Genomic DNA, 23,500 nt, shown 5'->3' on the forward strand with positions numbered 1-23,500 from the left:
AGCTCTCATGTGTAGGGGGGGTTAAGATAGGGGGATTTCCAGGTTGGAGGTCAAACCATAGCAGCAGTTCACATACTTGGATGATGAGAATGATGCTTCGGGTCTGTTTCCTCAGCAGAGACCGCGCTGACACCGACACAACGTCAAACTCTCGCTTTATTTTTAGCAGGGCTGTCTGAGGCTGCCATGTTGCCTGCGAGCAAACCAGCCCGTCCGTCCCCAGAGCAGAGACTGCGGCACTGAGTCACGGTCCCGGTCCTGCAGCCTGCGTGGCTCTCTGAGGTTCACCGTTGTTTCTTAATTAGGACATCCCGGAAGAGTGTCGGTCCTGTGCGCAGCTGAGTGACGGGGCGGGGAGGCAGGAGGGGACAGCAGGCAGCAGCGCGCACACACACACATACACACACACGACCGACCACGGGTAATATTGACAATCCCAGCAAAACAGGAAAATACACCGCGGACCAGAGGAGGGAGGTAAGATGTTTCGTTACTTTCTTGAATGAATGTCAAGTTTAGTTTAATCTTCGGCGCGGCGCGGGGCGGAGAGGATGGTGTCCTGCAGCAGGGGGGGTGTCTGCGCGCAGCCATGTCCAAACACAGTCATCTTCACCTGCTTCCTGTGCGCCATGCTTCTTTACTACACTTGGCATTGGATGTGGCGCGATGTAAGAGCAGCACTGTTCGGATTTTCACAGCTTCTCCGTTGTCTTTTGGGAGCAGCGGTGATGTTGTGGCGCAGACCGTGACTCATCAGATCTGTCAGCAGCGCCACTGCCATGTCATGTTTTTATCATGATGGAGCGCGATCACATCACCTTTGGGTTGAGTGAGTGAGTGATGGGCACCTGTGATCAGCCAGGATGAGTGTGAACAGCCTGTTAATGTAAATGACTGTAGTATGAAACCTGTAGATTAAATATATATATATATGTATATATATATATATATATATATATATATATATATATATATATATATATATATATATCTAAAGTGGACAAAACAATCCCAACTCAAGCAGAAATTAGTAGCTTTTCGAGCTTGCAATTATGTTGAATGTCCTTCAAGTTGGCTTCTAAATTGAGTTAAACTTATTTTAAAGGATAAGTTCACCCAAAAATGACAACTCAGTCATCATCTCAGGTGAAGTCAGGTGAAGTTTCGCGGGCCACAAAACACTTCTGGAGCTTCACGGCGAAACAGCGCTGCAGCATTCTCCTTAACAGCTAAAGTGGATCAGAAACAGAAACATACAATGGCTGTCCAGTGTAACCCAAGTCTCCGGAAGATCTCCAAAATTATGTGACATGTCAATATTCACACCCTTGGCGCACTGTGAAGCTCATGCAACCACTTCAGACGGGGTGTGTGCTAACGCTTTGAGCTCAGCAGCTGCAGCGAAGATGTCGGCTTAAAACGAGAGTCTCTTCAAATCAAGTCCCCATCTACTTACTGCACCACTGTTTTGCTGTGAAGCTCCAGAAATGTTTTGTGGTCTACTTCACCTGACTTTCCATAGGCATTGGGCTGAGTAGATAACGACTACTTGTTGTTATTTTGGGGCTGAACTGTTACTTTAAACTCAACTTTCACTTTTTAATGCAATTTTTTAGTCGACATGGACAGGAAGTGCTTTAATGCTGAGGGAAAAATGCATTGAAATAAGAATTTGTATATCTACTGATGAAGATGAAGACGTGATGGAAAGTTCCAGGTACTGATTGGACTTTTAGGGTACTTTGTCTCAGCAGTTCCAGACTCTTTGATCACAGGAGTAACTGCTTCTCACAAAAACAATAAACACTACATCCGCATCACTTATTTTTTGCTAGTTTTCAGATATTATATGGTAACAGTCACAATTCTCAGATTCCAGCCTCTTAAATGTGAATATGTTCTGGTTTCTCTCTTCCTCTATGACAGTAAACTGAATATCTTTGGGTTGTGGATAAAACAAGACATTTGAGGACACCATCTTTGGAAGACACTGATTGACATTTTCCTCCATTTTTTAACATTTTATAGAAGAAACAGCTGATGGGTTCACAATGAAAATAATTGCTGGATAAACACATCACAGCTGTTGCTAGCCTAATGTCTCATTCAGCCACTTTGGGCCAATATTTCATTGATGTCATTTTTTTATAATTCACTCTTAACCTAGGTATATTCAGTAGATCATGAAGCCTATTTATACAGTTTAACACTTTGACTTTATATACAGTGTAAACACTTTACAAGTAAAATGTTTATTTACATAATTTATAAAGACTGTCTTTCTTCATGATGTACAGTACAGCTCATTAAGACTTTAGGATATCTTACAGTAGGCCCATAGCAGCAAACTGCAGACTGTGGCCCGAAATAGCCCCAAAGATCAGATACCAGGCCAGAGGGTTCAGGAGACACATGCAGGTCAGGGTGAAGTCAGTAATATCTTTCCACAGCAGGAGCATGTGTGCTTTCTCAGCTGTTGGTTGGGTCTTAATGTGGCTGACAGTTGCCCACCTGTCTGCAGGGAACAGAGGGGGGGAATCTGTTTATCTACTGGGCGCTAACATCCAGAAAGAGTCAGCTTGATATAACTGCGTTTTGTTGTTTGTCTGTTTTACATCTTTGTGCCACTGCTGGTCAGTCTGACTGTTCCCCTTCAGTTTCCGTGATGTATATGAAAAGCTGAAAGAGCATCATTGGCCGGGTCTTTGCATTGCCATGGAGAATTTGGCCGCTTGACAATACAATGAGAGCAGACGCTGACTGTTTCTGTCTCATGGTTTTTAAAACAGAGTTTAACGTTATTATCAAGCGAGACAGTGATTAAGTGTTTTGGACGTGAGCAAAAGCAGTTGCTAATTCTTTGTGCTCTATTTATGTATAGAATTAAAATCTACAAGCACAGCACTGTATACATTGATTATGTCAGTGGTTTTCTCTATGAATCAATCATTTTTGTCTATAAAACAGCATAAAATGCCCCCCAAAACATCATGGTTTCTCCAAGGATGACGTCTTTAAAGAGTAATTTGATAAAAAATTGTGCTTTACACAACCTACAGTGGCTTAACAGGTGTACTCCAGGACCCTGTGACATCACTGTTCGATGTGCTTACAGATTTAACAGAGGGCATTTCCAACCAATCCCATCGATAATGCCGTCTGTGGTCAGGCTTGAAACTTTACGGATATTCAGTTTACAGTAATGTAAAACAAGGAAAAGCAGCAAATCCTCACATTTCTGAAGCTGGAACCATCAAACGTCTCCACCTTTAGTTTTAAAATGAACAATCGATTAGGCCAACAGATTACTTGATTGATTAAATGTTTCAGCTCACAGTTTTTATCTGAAACCAATGTTCCTTTTACAATAAAGGAGTCATAAGATGTAACTAAGAGCTTAAATAACGATGAACAAATACTTACTGGTGCTTTACAGATTAGCTATAAGGCACCCATAAGGACAACTAAAGTCACCCAGTCTCCTGTTATATATGTTAGTAAGTGAGTATTGAAGGGTCAAAGATTTCTCACTTTGTAATTGACCAACAGCAGAAGATATAAGAGATCTGCTATTAGTGTATAGGATCATAAATTGTCAAGGAAGGATTCTTATATTGTTCAAGTCTGAAGATGTTAATATGCGGTTTATAGGATTTATTTTTGTTCAGACGCTGTTAAAAAAAAGACAGGTGTTGTGCTCCAGAATAATAAACACCAGCTAAAGAGGACATTCCACAATCTGGCAACCCAAAAGCTTAAAACTGCCCTTATAAGCATTAGCAGATGATTTATTGAACATGAAGTTTAACTTTGCTATTATTTTTGGTGCATTTTCTGTTTCTGTTGTGTTTTTCTTTTGGTTTCGTCACCAGGAAATGTCTGGTTGATGCTCCATATATACAGGGCTACCTTGTAGGACAGGCAAAATGATGTGGTACACCCCAAAAATAAAAAACTAGAATGGCACTTAGCAGAACGCATACGTCTGCCAAGGCCACAAAGTCCCCGTTAACCACATCAAATTGTACTCATAGATAGCAGCCACCAGAAATACCAGATTAACGAAAATGCGAAAAAAGCTCCCTGTATTGCCATGATAACGAAAATAAGAAAAATGTCTTTATCCAAATTTTATGGACATCTGTTCAGTAGTTTTTTGTGTAATCCTGCCGAAAAAAGGAACCAACCAACAAACGTACACGGGTAAAAGCATAACCTTCTTGGTGGACGTAAAGATAACTTTAAATCTTGTAAGCAGGGCCTATACATCGACTCTGTTGCTTTATGTGTGACTTGCTGCACATGATCCACCTACATTGAGCTCTCCAGGATTCAGGTCTTGCCCAAGAGTTGTTTTGACCCAGAGAGCAGAAATAGCAGCTGAGTGCTGCGACAGGCATCTGGCGCTGCTGAGAGCTTTTCTCCAGAGAGATGACTCGATGGCGCCCATCAGGACGGGTTTGCTGCTCACCACACATAATTAGTAGACATAATTTACTAAGATTACAGACAGGGAACACAATCCAGCCAACATAGCTGTCATATTAGCGTGGATTCCCATTGTGTCCTTTATAGATCATTTGGAAAGCAAATATAACGGGCTATAACTCACAGCGCCGGATCGTGTGCTGGGCGTGAAGGCAGCAGGTGTCAGATTAGAAAGTGCGTGTTACCTCGCAGGACTCTGCGTAAACATGCAGTGGGCCGCTGGATTGAATTCCACTGTTGACTAATAAATATTGGATACAGGCCTGCATTGCCTCATGGTGATGCATATGGCTGGTCAGTGTTAAAGAGACGCGATACGTTCTGTACCGCTATCTCCATTGTTTTTCAGTGGCATTCGATGACAGATGGAGGTTTGTTTACCTTGCTAGTAATGAGCTTACCTTGTCAATACTGTCTGCACCTTTGGGTTCAGTCTATACAGTGAGGTATGTTGTGTAATAACGGTGGCAGAACATTTACTTTCGCATCTTGACCAAAGTGTCCCATTCCTGAATGACCTGGGTTGTTTGTGCTAACATGTGGAAATATCATCAGGGGGAATATCCAGGGTCAGCGGGGTCACTCTTTCCTCATCAACGTCAGACCAGGTGATCTGATACAGTCACTCTGATACGAAAACTAATGGACTGTAGGCCTGAAGTTTGAACTCGTAAGCAGCCAGACCATTGCATCCTCATGTAACCAGTGTAAACTTGCGCTTTGCGCATTGTGATTGATTTTTGATGGCAAAAAAAGGTGGAGGTAAACACAGGAGATGTCATATAATGGGGGGACCCACAAAAGTAAACCGTGGGCGGCAGAAAGTGAGTCTCAAACATCCACACATGGACTGTGGAGGCCTAACATGTCGAGTCATGTTGTCATTTTAATACTACATGTTGTAGAGCATTTTTAACTCTGTTTCATGTGTTACTACGCTATAATTGACCTTGTTACAACCACACCTAAACGACCGTAGACGTTGATTGCCAGTGACTCCCAAAGCCACACGTACAATATCATCGTTCCCAAAATATGGAAAAAAGAAGATAAAAACTGTAAATACGGGCTGCAATAACCTACTTGAACCAGAATAATTAGAATAATGCAGTAAAAAAGACAAAGTTAAAACTTTGACTTTCAGCATGAACTGGCATACAGTGCCAAAAAAAATGTAGCGACTGGGTTAAGGAAACTTATTTCTGTAAAAAAATTACTTACAATAAAAAAGTTTTGTGGTTTCGCATCTGGTCTGTAAATATTAATTAAATTTTTGTTTCATTTGATTTCTTCACTTTGGGTCTCCACAGGCCCAAAGAGACAGCATGTTTTCTTTTTGTCTGTATCTGGAGTTGCTGTATGTCATCAGGTATTTTCCCAGCATTTCTTTCATTTTTTTCCCACTGCACTTAATTCTCTAAACTTTCCTGTCAGCCCGTCTCCGCTCTCTGTCCCTCCTTAATCCAATTGTGTGATAGGTTCATGAGGTTGCGACTGTGGCAGAGGGCCAGACAGCTCAAACAGAGACTATGTTTATATAAATGCCAGTGCACTGGCTACATTTAGTTTCACTATGACACGGGCCAGCTCTTTGAAAACAGGGAGCAGCAGGGTGAGAAAGATGAATGCTAACCATGTCGTGATCTCAGTTTATCTGAAATAATAAAGTGATCGCCAGCCTAAGATTGGAAAGGTCATAGTAAAGCTAAGAAACCATGCCTGCTCTTGTTTCTAGGTTTGTCACCATGGAAGGTTTAATGGAGCGGCTGGAGCGAGCTGTGACTCGCCTTGAGAAGATGGGCTTCACCATGCAGAGCAGCATGGCTAATGGAGGCTGTGTCAACGGCATCGATGGAGGCAAGTCTGTGCTTCATTAATACATAACCCAGAGGTTTGGGAGCTCTAGAAAAAAACGTCTCAGTCATAAAATATCAGTCTAAAGAGGCCGTGATTTGTCCCCGTGTTTCCAGGTTCGTCTCAGTGTTTCGAGGCCTTCGACGTCGTCCTGAAAGGTCCAGTGTCAGACTACCTAAACCAAAGCCGATCTATTGGAGGCGAGGTGGAGAAACATGTAAGTTTCACTCTAAATAGGGCTTGGCGATATGGCTGAAAAATTTATCACGATATAAGTGTTTCTTATCACTCGATATCGATAATTATTGATTTTCTTTTTTACCCATTTGAAATAAGAAACATTTGACAAATAACCCTTAAAATGGTGACTACATGTGAGATTTTTTGGGGAAAAAAATCATTTTCAAGATTTCAGAATCAGAATCTAAGACATGAGACAAAATAGTGTAGAAGCTGACATTGCTGCTTGACAATATGTTAATGGGATAGTTCGGGTTTTTTGTGGGGTCATATAAAGTACATATCTATAGTGGGTCTGTTGCAGGGGCGGTTCTAGGGGGGGGGCCAACAGGGGCCATTGCCCCCGTAACTCTGAGTCTGGACCCCCCTGTGGCCCCCCCCGACAGGGAGTCTGCATCAATAATACAATGACAGATTTCTTGCAATGACTTTGTTTTGAAGGGAAAGGCAGAAATAAAGTGTCTCAGCAGTTTACTACCCAATCAAAATTGCTGAAATTGTAAACACTGTTTTGTCTGAATGAGGGATTTATCTTTTTTTCCAGGTTGTATGTGCCCCCTACAAAAAAGCCAGCCCCAACCTGGCCCCCCTATTAAAACTGGTCTAGAACCGCCACTGGTCTGTAGGCACTTTTGGCACTACATTTTCTCAACCATAGAACCTCTGTATCCCTGCGCATTAGCGCAACCGGGCCGTTGCGCTAATGCGTAGGGATATGGAGGTTCTACGGTCTGTGTCTGTGTCTGAAATTGTTAAGTTTCGTTTTGATCGAAAGTAAACAGAGTTGCGTGCATAAACCTCTCGTCCAGCAACTGGGCCTCGCACTGTGTTTCGCCGCTCGCAGATCACCTGTTTCTAACGGAGTTCAGTTAAATTATCGAACGCTCTATCGAACGTATTCTCTATTGATATTGATCACGTGTATATCGCGATAGATATCGTTATTGTTTTATCCCCCAGCCCTAACTCTAAACATTGTCCTTTTGCTGTTCGGCTGTCAGAATCCAGATGAAAGAGAGAAGAGAGGCGTTCATCCAATTGTTGATCCAGTCCTGAGTCGTCTTCAGTTATGTCTTTGCACAATAAGCCTAACGAGTCTCAGCGAGTGCTTTTTTTAAACCCTTTTTTGCCCTGGGTTTTGCCTCTTAATACAACATAAAAGCTGCTGGCCTGAGAGGGAGATGGCGGACTAAAACAATTATTTCATCTGCTTTCATTTGCAGTTTTAACGCCCTTTGTCTCAAGGTTGAAATACAACAATATTTATTGAGCTTGACCTTTTAAATTGTTGTTTAAACCAATTTACTGAGCAGTGTCATCATAGTGGGGTATTTTTTATTTTTTATCACTGATAGATAAAAAGTAAGTGGTAAATAGTAAATACATGCAGGAAACAGCACTTTCATACTTTAATTGACAAACATCTGATTCTGAAACTATGCCTACACCCTTAGCACATGCTCGGCCCACATATTCTCAGAGTCTCACTATTCCACAATGATGTCGAGTGACGATGATAAATCATACAAACGCTCGCTCTTGCGCATACTTGTGTATGTCTGCAACAGACAGATCTCCCCACAGCTGCTTTTCACACACATCTTTTAAAGCAGTTTTCCTACACTTTCACACACAAAGCTCAGTTTACTCTTCATTAGGACCACCAGTGTACCAATCCTCAACACTCCCTAGTCTTTCATAGGGAAAGGTTGATCCTCCTTCTTTAAATGCTCCTCACAGTCCAGATTGCCCCCCATGCTGCTAACTAGAAATTCTACCTTGAGAATCTTCTATACTTTGGCATGAATGTGACCTTACGAGGCAGCTGGATCTGCAAGCCCATCTTGGACTTGGCTTTGTGCTTGTGGCCGAACACACACAGGCGGTGAACCTGTTGGGCAGTGTTTAGGTGTGGCCAGAGAAGCATCAGACAGCAATGGTGTATCCTGAAGAGGCTATAGGTTCAAAACTAGAGAATATATGTAATTGAAAGAGGAGCAAAGAATGGCAATGAAAGCTTTACTCGACGGAAACCCAACTGACTGCTGTAAGGTTGACGTTAGCCTGTGATAGACAGTGATAGATCGATGGTTTGTCCAATCACCTGCCCAGTGCCTTTTCTTTTCAAAACACTTTCAAGAAGTGCCATTCCACACGGTTCTGTGCAACAAACCATCTGCCGGTTAGTGTTAGCGGTAGATTGTGTAGAAAAGCTCTTTGTAATTAGTCAAACTCCTCTCTAAAGGGATTGCAGATGGATGCAGAGATGCAGCCTCCCTGTACCCACCTTTACTGGACACATTTATAAACAAACATGGATTGTCCCACTTTAGATCCCATCAAGATATGGAAAGCTAAAGGACAAAATGATGTGTGCGTATGGGAGGTCTATGGTCCATAGTTAATAGGACGTGAGGTTTGTTCTTGTCTGTGTGTGTGTGTGTGTGTGTGTGTGTGTGTGTGTGTGTGTGTGTGTGTGTGTGTGACTCAAAAGTTTCCTGTCCTCTTTAAAGCCAGGAATGGGAGTATGGCTGAACTTTGGCCTTACATTCATTAATCAGACTGTGAGTGGTGTACCTTTTCTTACTTGGTAATGACCCGTGCTCCCAGTAGGACTGTTAGTGTGTTTCGTCACAAACTAGTTGGCAGTAATAGCTGTGCTATGTCCTTGGAGGAAATCCAAAACAACAAGAAGTGCACCAAAAACAGAGAAGTACAGGCAAGCAGGGAGAGAGAGAAATTATAGCAAAATGCTTGTATTTCTTCCTCTCTACCTTGAAAGCATATTTCTATCTCTGTGTCCCATCACTGAACACGGTGAGGAGGAGGGGGAGTGTGTGAGTGTGTCAGAGAGAGAGCCAGAGGTACTTTTCTTAAAGTTTGCAGAGCTCCTTTTATGGACAAAGCCTCCATGGTGGTTCCCTTGGCCCGCAACTGGAGGTCTCAGGCACACACAGGACACAGCTGGCCAGGACTAACCCAGTGTGTGTGTGTGTGTGTGTGTGTGTGTGTGTGTGTGTGTGTGTGTGCGTGTGTGTGTGTGTGTGTGTGTGTGCGTGTGCATGCATGCGTGCGTGTGTGTGTGCGTGCATGTGTGTGTGCTATACATATATGGACAGATTCACTTCCTTGATTTCCAAGAACATGGTAGTATAGTAACATGCTACTTGTATAGTCATTTTCATCACTAAAATGTGCCATGTATCATGATCCTAACCTACCTGCCATTGATTCTTTATGATCAACAGGCGGAGATGGTGAACAAGGCCCTGCAGACTCAGAGGACCTTCCTCAAGATGGCTTCCACGCACCAGGAACCTGCAGAGGTACGACACACTGAGACAGACTGACGGACAGCTGATACAGTCACTTGTGATACACTTTATTACACTGATGGCTTAAGTAGCACAGGCCAGGTGTCTTGCAAAATGAAGAGTGTCAGGGTATCCCATGGTTATGGCCTGAGGTAAACCTGTAAATGGTCGGAATGTCACTAATAGAACTAAAAGTCCATCGTGTAGGATTTACAGACTACGGTTAACTGGTCAATTTTGTCTATAACATACCAGAAAATGGTGAAAAAATATTGCTTCCCAAAGCCAGTGATGATGGCCTCAATTTCCTTGTTTTGTACACAACATAACAATATTCAAATGTATGAACCTGGAATCAGAGGACCCCAAAGATCTTTGTCACATCTCATTCTCAGTCGCACTTTCTCTTCTTCATTTCCTCTTGACCCATGAATAAAGGCACAAAAGTGTCCCCTAAAATGACACCGGTTTATTATTAGCGACAGAAATCGCGATCATCATATCATGAGACTTGACAGCATATTCATGATTTGCTGCTGCTGTTTTTGTTTCCGCTCACAGCTCAGTGGCACAAGAACTGTTCTGTTAGCAGCAGCGGGTGATTCACGGAGCAGCTCTCATGGCATTCAGTTACAAACTGCATCGGATCATTAAACAGCAGTGGGACAGAGGAATGAACAGTATCTCAGTGCTGTGTGACAGTCTGCGTCCTCCCCTCCTGTGTTCCCCAGCAGGCCGGCCTGTTCACAGAGGGATTATGCTGCTCTTTGACTAAGAAAACGCTAATACAACACATTCCCAACATGTTCACGTATAGAGAAAGGGGGGTGGGAGAGAAAGCTGTCTGTGTGTGTGTGTGTGTGTGTGTGTGTGTGTGCGTGAGAGAGAGAGAGCGAGAGAGAGAGAGAGAGAGAGAGAGAGCTGATATGATATCATCCCATTGGCCTTCTGTTTGTGTTGTCTGTGTGTGTGTGTGTGTGTGTGTGTGTGTGTGTGTGTGTGTGTGACAGGGTCCACAGAGCTCACCAGGAAGTGATTACTCCCTATCTGTCAGGTCATTGGTTGAGAGCTGGTGAAAAGAGCGTTCAGTGATTGTCAGAAATGCAAACAAGGAAAGAGTGAGGGGTTTTTTTGTACAGAGAGGGACAGACCCAAGAGAGGGGTGGGGTGAGATGTAAGGGAAGAGGAGATGATGTTCATCCAAATGGGTAAACCCTGAAGTGAAAACGGAACGAAAAAGAACTTTGTGAACTTTGTGAAGCAACCAAGGCTTTAATTGTGATTGAATATGAGTCAAACCCTAGTGTAAAAGCATAATTACAATGAAAGAGGCACTTTTAAGATTTACCGTAGTTTCGTTTTTGGGCAAGCTAATTTTCAATGGGGTGCAGGGGCACTTTTACGCTTGCATCAAAATCTCTATTTTTAAAACTCTAAGAAGGCTCGATACAACATTAAACTTTGCTCGTAGTGTCACCTGGGTCTCTACACATGAACACGAGCATTGAGAACATTGTTTGCGTACACAGAGTTTATTAAAAAGGTTTTTGAACTACTCACGTTAGTAGCTGTATCTCTGGCGCGCCGCCGTCATGGCAGACAAAAAGTGTCGATCCCCAAGTAACAGGAAGGCTTGAGGAGCGGTCCACCTGCTGCCTGTTAGGTTGCACTCGGGGATCAATACTTCCCCTTAGTGTTTTGAGAATATTTTGATGCTAGCTTAAAGTGCCCATAGCATTCCATTGAAAATTAGCTTGCCTGAAAACAAAACTACGGTAAATTTGGTAAAAAGTGCCTCTTACGTCGTAATTATGCTTTTACACGAAGGTTTGACTCATATTCAATCACAAATAAGGCCTTGGTTGCTTTTTGGCGAGAGTTTCACTTTAAGCCTCGTCCCCTTTCCAAACATGTACTTCAACAAACACATGCTCTGCTTTTATGCCATATTCTACACTAAATTGTTATCTACTTGAGATTGGAGACTTGGAATCAAGTTACAAAAATGAGGACTTGAACTGAGATCTAAAAAGCCAAAACACGTATTAAGTGTTGAAACAATAAAAACCTTTTTTCTTCTTATTCATTCATTGTTCAATTAGTAGTCAGGTGCAGTGAAAGGACTGCTAACAGGTTTGAAAGTGAAGTAATTACAGGTCATGATAGCTTAATGGTTGCTTGGTTTGGAGTTTGCCTGAAAACTTGCAACTTGGCAAGAGATATTTCTCAAAAGGCTTGGCACATCTAGTAAAACAAATGGATGGCCAAATTTAAGAGGGTACTATGTAGTTTTGGGGAAGAACAAACAATGAGTCGCTGCATCGCGAGACTGTCGTCTAGCGGCTAACACCACACTGTTAGCACGAAGCACACAACCTAGTCAATGAGAGGCTATTGCGGGTTTGGGTAGCCTTTTTGGAAATAAAAAATGAAAATCTAGGAGAGCTTGTGGAGGGTAGCAAACTAGCTGTTCACACGGATCAACCCGATGGCCAGCAAGAGCAACGTGGTCAGTCGGTGTAGTCCAGCAGTGCGCTTTCATGTGTTTTGGAGGAGTGGCTCTGGAGGCAGTCCCGAAGGGAGGGGGTGGGATTTTTTTTCGGGTGGATACTTTCAAAATCTAGTTTGCTCTTGCTGGCTTCTCCAGTGTTACCAACTCCCAGCTTTAACGCTAATAGGACTGAGACTACTGTAGCTTAGCAAGGTTGGGACATCGGTTCAATATAAACAACAACATGACCCATAACCCCTCAGTGCACGCACACACGCACACTGAATTCCCGCAAACACACACACAAATCAGCGATTAAAAACCCCCTCTCCTAAAAAACCTTCACAATCACACACACACACACACACACACACACACACACATCTGACCTGACTCATTCATGCCTATATCTGTAGTCCACAATACAGATCAGACTGAGGGCCAAAAGTGTGTGTGACTCTGGCCAGTGCTACACACACACACACACACACGCACACACATACACAAACTTCTGGCCTTTCTCTGCATCACAGCCCTGTTGTGCTCTCTGACTTTTTATGGGCATGTTCTATATTTGAGCCTGTTGTCAGCGTGTGTGAAAGTGTGTGTGTGTGTGAGAGAGTTAGATAAAGTATGAGACAAAGAGAGAGAGAGCAAAAGAAAGCGAGCCTCGCTCTCTCATGTGACCTCGAGTTGGCCTGTTGACTTGATGTGTGCGCGTGTGTGTTTTTCGTGTCTGTGCTGTTGGTTCTGGCAGTTCGCAGACTTTCGCAGTTTTAGAAAACCCTCCTACGGCTTGTCGCCCTCCACTCTCCACCTTTGATCCACTGCTTGTATAGGAAGTCAAGGCTTGGACGCTGTGCTATTGTAACACACTGAGCACATTCGCTGCCCATCAAATAATGTGAGCCGACATTTTTGATCCTTTTGTCGGCTCGTTCTCTTTCTGTCTGTCTGCCTGCCTCAGACTTCCCATCCATGTGGTCATACTGTATGTGCATTTGCATTTTGATCTTTTTTTTTTTTGGGTAGACTGAAAACTGCCTGAGGGGCGGTGCAAATTATTAATCACTTTGCTGATTCAAATGTTTTTGTTCAGCTCAGTTCTGATATGTGTAGTTCAAAGGCGTATCAGTAAGCGATTACATTTCTTAACGCTGTATGACTTAAAAGAGTTGTTTTCGGGAAGTCTTTGATTTGAATTAAAACCTGCAGTGGGGAACCTTTGTCTGTCCCGTCTGGCAGTGAGAGTAATCACACCAGCAGTATGACACCACCAGGCTCCGCTGTGCTATCCTATAATTTGCTCCGTCGCTACAGTTGCTCCCGTAAAACAATCTTTGCTTGCTGCCGTAAAAGCATCGCTACTTGAGGCGGATGAAAAAACTCTGGTATACTGCGAAATACTGAGCAATTGATCTAATAGTCCCGCTCTAGAGAGGTTTAATATCTGCTGAGAAGATCAATACAGGTGTCATATATATTCAGTAAATGTTAAATTGCCTCCAGTGTTGGAAGCAAAGGGGAGCTAGCCTGCTGTTTCCAATCTCACGTAACCACAACTTGTTGTTCGTAGGCTACACTTTGGGTTTTGTCCGGGTTAAACAAACAAGACATTATATGTTTGTGACCCCTAGAGATGCTTTTGAGCTTGGCTAGCAGTTTGACCCTGTTTCCAGGCTTTATGCGAACCAAAGCTAATTAGCTACTGGATGCAACTTTGTATTTTATATATGTAAAGACCTAAAAGTGGTGTCAGTGTTCTCATCTAAGTCTAGACAAGAAAGCAGAAACCAGCCCATTTCCCACAAAATCAATAGCTAAGTTGAGAATTGTATCTTTAGTCATCAGAGAAAAGAGCTCCAATGCAATAGCCTAAGCCACACAATTAATTGAATGTTAATGATGGGGGGGGGAAAAAAGCATGTATACCACATATTTATTGTATTCATAGCTGTTTTAATACAAGAAAATGGTATAGCACAATACTTGCTTGTGTTTTTGGTTTGATTTTCATGCAGTATAATCATCACATGGATCTTCTGAGAGGTGATCTATGTAACACTGCCATACATCGCACTGATGTAGATTTATCTGCTTACAGTAGGAACGTAGCTGTTACTGTTGGCAAGTCATTGACGGGTCCTACATGGAAATGTTGACTCTCACTCCTGTTCTGGCTCGTTGCCGAGATGTAAATTTTCCGGAACATTTACAGGTTACGGTTCGATTGGAAATACAGCTGAAGTATTTCTTTTTTTGAAGTCGTCCTGTCTGCACCCTCTCATTCTTCTCTCTGCTTCGTCTCAGCCCATATATATCTGTCTCTCTCATCACTGTGCAGCCTAAAAGAAGGAGTGGAAGTCCAAAATCAGACTCACAGAACACAAGAAATGCTTTCAGTGGGAGACGTGATGACGTTTGTTGTTGTTGTTGTTGTTGACATCTCTTATTGACGCAGTCAGTCATTGGAGCACTTATCCTTGCCCTTTATTGATATTAGTTATTAATAATTAGTCAATCCACAACTATTTCTGTGATCAGTGATTTGTTTTAGTCACTGATTTTAAGAAAAAGGCCATAAATGTTTTGCTCAGATGTGCAGATTTAATGCTTTTCTTTGGAAAAGGAAACTGATTTTTTTTTTTTTTTTGTCTTTTGTGCTGTTGGTGGGACATCTCAAGAACTTTTTCAGGGCTGTGGGATTCCACGATGGGCAATTTTCATGCTTTTTTTCACATTCATAGAAAAAAACTACAGTGGCCCTGAAGGTCAAAACTAAGCAACATTTCAGAAAACACAACACAAAACAACAAATCGATCATTTGAAAAAAAGTTGTGGAACAGCAGAATAACAGACAAACGATGATAACTAAAGGAGTAAACTGAATACGGAGGAAGAGAGTTGATGGAACAGTTTACCTAGTATGATTTTTGTGATAACATCATTTACATTACATTTACCAATTTGTGTCACTGTCCAACTCCACAACACAGCACATCTCTATTTGCAGTGCGTGATCTGTTTTGGAAAGAGGAGACATGTTGCTTCAAAGCTGCTCGCACACAGGTTTCAGCTGGATTTAGCGAGAAGCCCGAGGAGCAGAGAAAGGAGCGTCTATCTCAGCTCATGGACATCATGTGCAGCTGATTGGGGGAAGAATTTGTTTGAAAAAAAGGGAGAAAACTCACTTCTGTTTTTATTGCTGCTATGCACGCAAGCAGACAATTACAGGAGCAGACGTCCATGTTGGTTCTTTTTTTAAATACGGCATCCATTGAAACCGAAAAATGCACAAAAACAAGAACACATATGCTTATGTGAACTCACACTATCTCGATGCATGTAATCAATGTGCTACTTCAACAACAGAGAGCTGTCCCGCGGTTTATTTTTTCATCTCCTCACGCCACAGATCTTAAACAGTAAATGTTTCTCATAGCAGCCACTTTGCTGCAGATCATAACAAGAAAGCTCGCAGCAGATATTCACAGATGAAACCCTGTGTCCCTGAATCTATGCGAGTGCAGGCGCATGGTAGGTAAACTGTAAACACTGGAGGAGCGGTATGCCTTACAAGGCCAGAGGGATCTCCCCATGAACCGAGGAATGTTTGTAGGAATGGAGTGATGGGGAGGGGAGCCGAGAGAACCGAGAGCTGGGAGGGGAGCTATACTGTTGCTGAGATCTGGATGTTCTGATGGAAAAAGGCTCCGGCTAATAAAGTTGGTTAGCTGGGCAGGCTGAGGGCGCTGGGGTTGTATAAGTATCTGGAACATGGTTTGTTAAATTCTGCATGTTAATGAAGTTATCCACTCTGGTTGTATGGCTCCCTATATCTCTTTGATCTTCATGCATTCTCCTCTACATCTAACTTCTTTTCTCCCGCACTCCTTCTTCTTCTTCCTCTTCTGCAGACGGAGCTCCAGGACCTGCTGAAGCCCATTTCCGACCACATCCAGGAGATCCAGAGCTTCCGAGAACGAAACCGCGGCAGCAGCCTCTTCAATCACCTGTCGGCCGTCAGCGAGAGCATCCCCGCTCTAGGCTGGGTGGCTGTGGTGAGGAAGAGTACAAATATGCACACAAAAAACAGAAATGTATATAGGGAAACACTCACAAGATGATGGGTATCGGCCTTTAGAAACAAACAAAAAAAAGCACACAGTCACATGTGTGTAGACAGACAATAAAAAAGTCACTCAAGGTGAATAACAATCCAAAGTGGTTCCTGAATGGTTTAACTAAAATCTCAAGTACTGAATATGATTCTTTGGCAGTTTCATCCTTTAAATGAATCCATCTTGGAAGCAAAGAGTCTTCAAATTAAATACATAGAAACTATTCTAACGTTGGATACAGCCTGATGAGAAAAGAATCATAAGCACAGCCGACTAGTTTTACAATTTTTCTCCCTTCAACAACATACAGTATTTTTCCCGCTATCTGTCTTTTCCCTGATCTGTTTCCCGTCAGAAGTAAATCTCTTCTTCTCAGTTTGGGGATGAATATCATTTAGATTAAGATCAAAGCCTTTCCACTTGTGTAGAAAAACCCCCTCTGGAGCTCTGGTCAGTGTTTGCTCCTGTCACGAGGGCGCTTTTCCTCCGCAGGTCTTCACTCTGTCGCTGTGAGCTTTCCCGCTTTGTACTCTCAAATGAAGACAAATGTGCTGATAGTCAGATGCCGTCCCAGAGGTCTGTATAAGACCGTTTGGACCTCACGGTGACAATGAGATAGGTGATTTCTAATGAACCATTTTGTCTCCCTCAGAGTCAGAAGCCGGGTCCGTATGTGAAGGAGATGAACGATGCCGCCACCTTCTACACCAACAGAGTGCTGAAGGACTACAAGGAAACGTAAGTACTGTGTATCTGTGAAGCTGTTCACAGTAAGTGCACCTGTCACTGAAGGATAAACCGAAGATCATGGACAGAGTATGATCCTGTGTTTGTGGAAATGTATGAATGTATATATGTTTCATTATCATTCCGGACAGCCATTACTGTACAGCATGAAAGTGAATAAGCAAATTATTCAAACTTACTTGAGGTGTGTATATATAAGTATCTCTGAGTTGTAATGCAGTTGAATTAGAGTGGTTTTAACGGTTATATTTAATGGGTAACTTTGTCCGAACTGTCTGACGCAGTCAACGCCAGCTGAAGCACTGAGTTTGTGCTACCATGTCACACAGTTGTTACCATGGTTACAGCTTGCCTGTTTATCCTAATAATAAACATTTACAGTGTAGATGACTGTTGAGCGTCATTGTTCTACGCACATAGATATGAAATATGACGTGACTGAACTCAACCTGTACGAGATCCAGAGCCCGACCGATACTGGAATTTTTTTTTTTTTTTGCCGATATTAGGGATTTAAAAAAAATCCAATATTGATATATTGACTGATATGCTTGTATATACAGAATATAAACATAAGCACACATTTTTGCAATGAGCGCAGCTAAGGTGATTATCAAATACTAACTAAGTGACTAAGACATGTACTTAACAGAGGCAGCAGTAGTAGACAGTTTACAGTTTGACAATAAACAAAGTGACACAATTGTAAATTACCCCTGATAATACCATATCAGACAACATGGTCGCTGATACAATATATCTGTTGTAAGCCAAAGTCATCAGATAGAACCGGCCCTAAATGGACATTATTCCATTAACTTTTTTGTTTTTTATGAATGTTTTGTCAATTTCTGCAATTTTATCACTGCGTGCAATTGCATACAATCAGAGTATGTCCACTCAAGTGATTGTTTTTGCAACTGACAGGCTCAGATTATTAATTAAAGTGTCTGACAGCATCATGCAAAGGATCCCAACAGACATTTGGCTTTTTTGTTAAAGAATAATGTACTTTAGTTCAACCAGAGGCCGCTTACCAAAGACATCACCCTCCATTTGCAGAAACAGTCATTTTATCGTCGTAAGACACACTTCGCTCAAACTCAGAAACTCGAAAGACGTCTGGCCACTTTTCCAGCGATCACTAACTCAGGTTTAGTTGAAATAAACCCTTAGTTCACTGAATTAAATGCAAAGATATCCTGGTTGTAATCCCCCTGCTGCTTCTCTGTTGTCCCAACCCTCGCTCCTCTCTGGATGCTTTCTGCCTGTAACAGATGAAATAATACATTTTATAAATCGCTGCAGCAAGGTTTGCCAAAAGGTTAATTGTGAAACTGTGTGTTGCAATAAGATGGTTTGCCTTGCAAAACACTGCTATGAGTCCTTTAAACGTTGTAAGAACTTGGCTTCAAACGTGTCTCTTGTTACTTTTCGTATCTTTATCATGTGATTTTTTTGCTTACATGTGATATTCTATTCAAAGATGTTTGTTTTTTTTATCTGATAACTGAAGTTCAGAAAATGCCTCGTCTTCTTTCTTCACAGTCTTCATGATCTTTTGCTCCTCCTTTGTTTTCATCTCGTATCTTTGCCTCTCCCTCTCACCGACCTCCTCCCATCAGCGACAGACGTCACGTAGACTGGGTGCGCTCCTACCTGTCAATCTGGACCGAGATGCAGGCCTTCATCAAACAGCACCACACTGTAGGACTGGTGTGGAGTAAGACTGTGAGTACAACATGCATCTGTTCATTCGTTAAACATTTTATTATTATCACAGTAACACCATCCTCCTATAAGAATAAGAAGTACGTTTGCACTTTTGGCCATCGCCTTGCCTGAAAACAATAAATTACTCTCATAACAACTTGTTTGTTATCTTAGCTGTGTTTTCATCCAGTTTCCATTTGCGGACCTCGATATTTTTACATCAGAGCTCAAATTAACTCCAACTTTTTGCGTCCACTTCCATTTTTAGTTATGTAGCAAGCGGTTACATAAACCGCTGCAGAGAACTTGAATGAATGAATGAGCTTCTCTCCGGTGGCTGCACTCCACAGAGCTCACAGAACCCCCCATCACTCCCACACACACTTCTGTTTATGGATGTCTGCTCCGGGACTCCTCAGCACTCACACTCGCTAGATCCCACAGATTATGATGGCTCGAAACCAAATCCCTCAACGTACACTTGACCCCTTTTTTCTTGTCAGCTCGAAGCGTTTCTCATCCTTATTCACTGAAGGAAATCTGACTTAGGCTTCGCTGCGATTCAGCATCTAGACCCTTGTTTCCAGCAAAGTACATTCGGAATAGTACTGTTTGAACCCATACATGGTAGCTGCACATAAACCTGTGCCAGAGTATTCCCATTAAAATTCAAAAATTTCCTGGCCAAGACAGCAGGATAAAATGTTTCACATTAAGGAGAAAGCAACGACTTGACAGCTTGAACAAAGAAACAATGGGAAACGGCTAGCATCAATCTGTCCAACAGGAACTAAATCCTGTTACCAGCACCTTTAAAACTCACTAATTATTCTCATGTATTCAATCAATACAAATAATATGGTGTTAAAAACAACAAATTGATGTTTTACAAAGGATTATGTGCCAGATTATTTGTTGGATCCGAGCAACAAGCACAGACTCCAGGAAGTAACTGGTCCCAGCCAAGAAATAGTCTGGTAAATAATCCCACATAAAATGGACAGTGGTTGTTTTCACACTAAAGTTTTTTTGTAGGGATTAAACAAAGAAATGTATTGAGCTTTAGGTGTTTTTACAGTTGTTAAGAAATAACCAGGCTACCTCGTTTCTTCCTGTTCAGTCGTTATGCTAGGCTAAGATAAGCTAACTGCTTCATATTTACCATAAAGACACAAAAGTGGTGTCAATCCTCTCATTTAAATTTCAGCAAGAAATAAAAAACAAGAAGCATATTCCCAAAATGTTTAACTGTTCGTCAGTTGAAACCTTGTTGAAGCTAATGCTCAACAACTGTTCTCTCCGCGCAGAAACTCGAGAGGCTGCGGTGGCTGTGTGTGTGTCAGCTGCTGTCCCTGCTGTCAGACGACAGAGCTGAAGTGTGTGTGCCTACAAGGCCTGGAGTGTGTGGTACTAACAGGTGGTCCCCATGGTTTTTTACTTGAATGGAGGTTTTCTTCACAGAAGAGCCCCGACAAAGAGTCTGTGTACACACACCGCCTGCATCGTAACCTAAACTGCAGGGCTGTTCCCCGCTCAACGCAGCCGTCATCTGCCGCTCAGATAGGAGTTTAGTGACACGCTTATACTGTGACATGCCCGGGCGGACATATGGAGGTGGCTTTACAAACACTCACACACAAACACGCATACACATGCTACCAATCAACCTAGTTTGAATGCTTCAGATTGCATTACGTCATGGCTTAAAGTGAAAACAAGAGAGAAAATTTGCCGTTGAAAAAATTGATTTTTCTTCTTAAATATTGTTTTTTTTTTTTTACAATTTGTGTTGCTGAGTTGTTGGATATTTAAACAGTCGTTGCACTCCAGTAATCAGCTGGCCTCTGACCAGAAAAAATTTGAGTGACTTTTGTCCAAAAAAGATACGAACACAGTCTAAAGCAGGACTTCAAATCATAATTTTTACTATCAACTAATCTGATAATTATTTATCAGATAATAAATGTATTGTTTGGTCTATAAAATATCATATAATGGTGAAAATGGCCATCACAACTTTAAAAATCCCAAGGTAAAGCCTTCAAATTGCATATTTGTCCATCAAATAGTCCAAAACCCAAAGACTTTCAGTTCACTGTAACACAACACAGAGAAAAGCAGCAAATCCCCACATTTGAGAAGCTGGAATGAGATAACTCAGAATTATTGCTTGAAAATGACTCAATTATTCAAATAGTTGCCAATTCAGTAAAAAAATGTCTCTCATTTTTGGTCATCACAGTTATTTGTCAACCAAACAGTGGACAAAATTGACAAAAATATGAGAAATGAAAGGAATAACATTTTTCCTGTTTCATACAAATGTGTTTGTGTAATAAACACACAAGCAGCAAGAGGCGTGAACACAAAGAAGCAGTCAGACGGTCTTACAGCCGTGCATGAACTCGCACACACGCTGCCGCACGCACGCACGCACGCTGCTGGTTCTAATCCAGTGGTATGCGCTGAGCCATTTAGTGTAACAGGTCAGCATTGTTCAGCAATGATATTCTTGACACATGTGCCTCGTGTCAGAGGTCAAGTAGTCTCAGCTGGACTCAGAAGCGCGTAAAGTGACATTTCAGCCAGTGGGATTGGTGTGTGCATGTGTGTGCATGTGTGTGTGTGTGTGTGTGTGTGTGTGTGTGCGCGGCAGCTGTGCGAAATCTTCAGACAGTATGTGTGTCTGCTTCTCCTCACTGTGGTAGTCACACACTTTTACCATACACAGCTCATCAGTTAAGCCAAAGCTGGTATTCACTGTGAGACAATTAGAGCATCTACTTACAGGACAGATTAGCCTGATAATGAACTCACTCTGCTTGGTCAAACATTGTTGAAACATTGTTCAGAGCCACAGCCACTGTTTATAATTATGGTGGAGATCTTGGCGTTTCTGAAGTGACCCATGACGTCAAACGGTCAAGAGGGAAAAAAAATGGTTTCACAGCAACAGCCTCAAAATTACTGTAAACAAATTGAATAATAAAAAACAGTGTTTCATTTCATCTACAAGTACTTCTACTCCTCATACTACATGGACACCCCAACCTCATGGTAAATGACATGAATCATCAGCACCAAGCTCGAAGATATTTCTTGTGTAATACTCCCCCTGCTGGAGAGACGTGTCACTACAGCTGCTCTCCACTGAACACCTGGCACCGCTGTGTTTTCTCTCATGTTTTCAGCTCACAAGGCCACGATGCAGTGTCGCTATGTAACATCCGACTTTCTTCATCCCTCCAGGGCCCCATGGCTCCTCCCTCTCTCTTTGACCCCCCTAGCGCTCCCTGTCAACCACCTCCTCCTCCTCCTCCTCCTCCTCCTCCTCCCCCTGGCCCTCCTCCTGTCTTCACTGATGATGACTCCCAGCATCAGGCGGGTGGTGCGATGCCCCAGCACTCGGCACTGTTTGCCCAGCTCAACCAGGGCATGGACATCACTAAAGGTGGGTTAATTTCGAACCTGAACATTGATTTAAAAAAAAATGAGAAGAGAGCAAAGAACACAACTTTTTTCCTCTGTTATGTAGTCATAAAGTCATAAATTGTGGTGATTGTATGCACTTTTACTGAGATATAAACATGGTTACAGTAATTTGTCAAAGACAAACATGATGAAGAGGAAGGTTCAAGGAAGGTGGTGATATATCTGTGAAAATGAAGAGACTGAATCACACGTAGGATCAAATATATTGGATTTTTAAAGGCACATTTGGAAACATAATAGACTAAATACAGTATCTTAAATTTGGACTTTTTCAATGCAAGGATTGCAAAGAATTGAGTGTTGTCAACAGGAGTTGTCGGGAGACACTATTTGCATGACAGGAAATGTAATTACTGAATTATTTCTTGAACTTGGAGAACCCCAAAACACACAGGTGGGTTTGACAGGCATGTTTTATTTTAGAAATTGCAAAAATGACAGCATCTATCACAGCTAGAATCTGTTCATCAGAAATAACCATCACATTTCCAATGGTCCTTAAATGAACCATGTAGGAAAAGTGAATAAATCTAAGCAATATGTCAGAATTTTAGTTAAAAACGTCAGAAAATTGAAATTATCAACATAAAATTAAGAAATTACGGTCTTAAATTCATGTCAAAGACATCTACAGCAGGTACAATTAGCAGCAGTTAGCAGCTATGTTTAGAGTTAAACAGGTGGTCAATTCTAAGATATTGTTCCTTTTTCAAATTGTGACATTTCATTAAAATCGCAAAAGAAAGTATTATAGAAATTCATTTAGCAATTTTTCTCTCTTTTATTTTTACAATTTATGACATTAGAAATATGTCATACTGCACAAAAGAAAGTTTTTTTTAGTTCTTCTAGTAATTATAGAGATGTAGGACTTTTTAATGGAAGACCCAGAACGTGCATGGATTTCTGCTGGTTAAATAAAATAGTTTTGTAGATTTCGGTTTGTGGCTAGTTTAATATTTCCCAGTTGTGTGAGTGCTGATGAGACTCATGGCCTCACCTTTTTTTATCTAAATCCTTGTTATGTTTGTGCATGTGC

General features: G+C 41.9%; 1 protein-coding gene across 1 annotated transcript in view; it reads left to right on the forward strand.

The window, feature by feature from the left end:
• The window catches only part of cap2 (cyclase associated actin cytoskeleton regulatory protein 2), a 25,816-nt gene continuing 2,316 nt past the window's right edge, over positions 1 to 23,500 (forward strand). The window contains exons 1-8 of the mRNA XM_030412716.1: positions 1 to 477; positions 6,224 to 6,345; positions 6,459 to 6,559; positions 9,831 to 9,908; positions 16,306 to 16,449; positions 17,162 to 17,247; positions 18,882 to 18,987; positions 22,219 to 22,420. Of these exons, the coding sequence (XP_030268576.1) occupies positions 6,234 to 6,345; positions 6,459 to 6,559; positions 9,831 to 9,908; positions 16,306 to 16,449; positions 17,162 to 17,247; positions 18,882 to 18,987; positions 22,219 to 22,420 (829 nt within the window). The 5' untranslated portion in view covers positions 1 to 477; positions 6,224 to 6,233. The remainder of the gene's footprint in view (positions 478 to 6,223; positions 6,346 to 6,458; positions 6,560 to 9,830; positions 9,909 to 16,305; positions 16,450 to 17,161; positions 17,248 to 18,881; positions 18,988 to 22,218; positions 22,421 to 23,500) is intronic.

Source organism: Sparus aurata, chromosome 3 (genome assembly GCF_900880675.1).
Source record: "Sparus aurata chromosome 3, fSpaAur1.1, whole genome shotgun sequence".
Classification (NCBI taxonomy): Eukaryota; Metazoa; Chordata; class Actinopteri; order Spariformes; family Sparidae; genus Sparus; species Sparus aurata.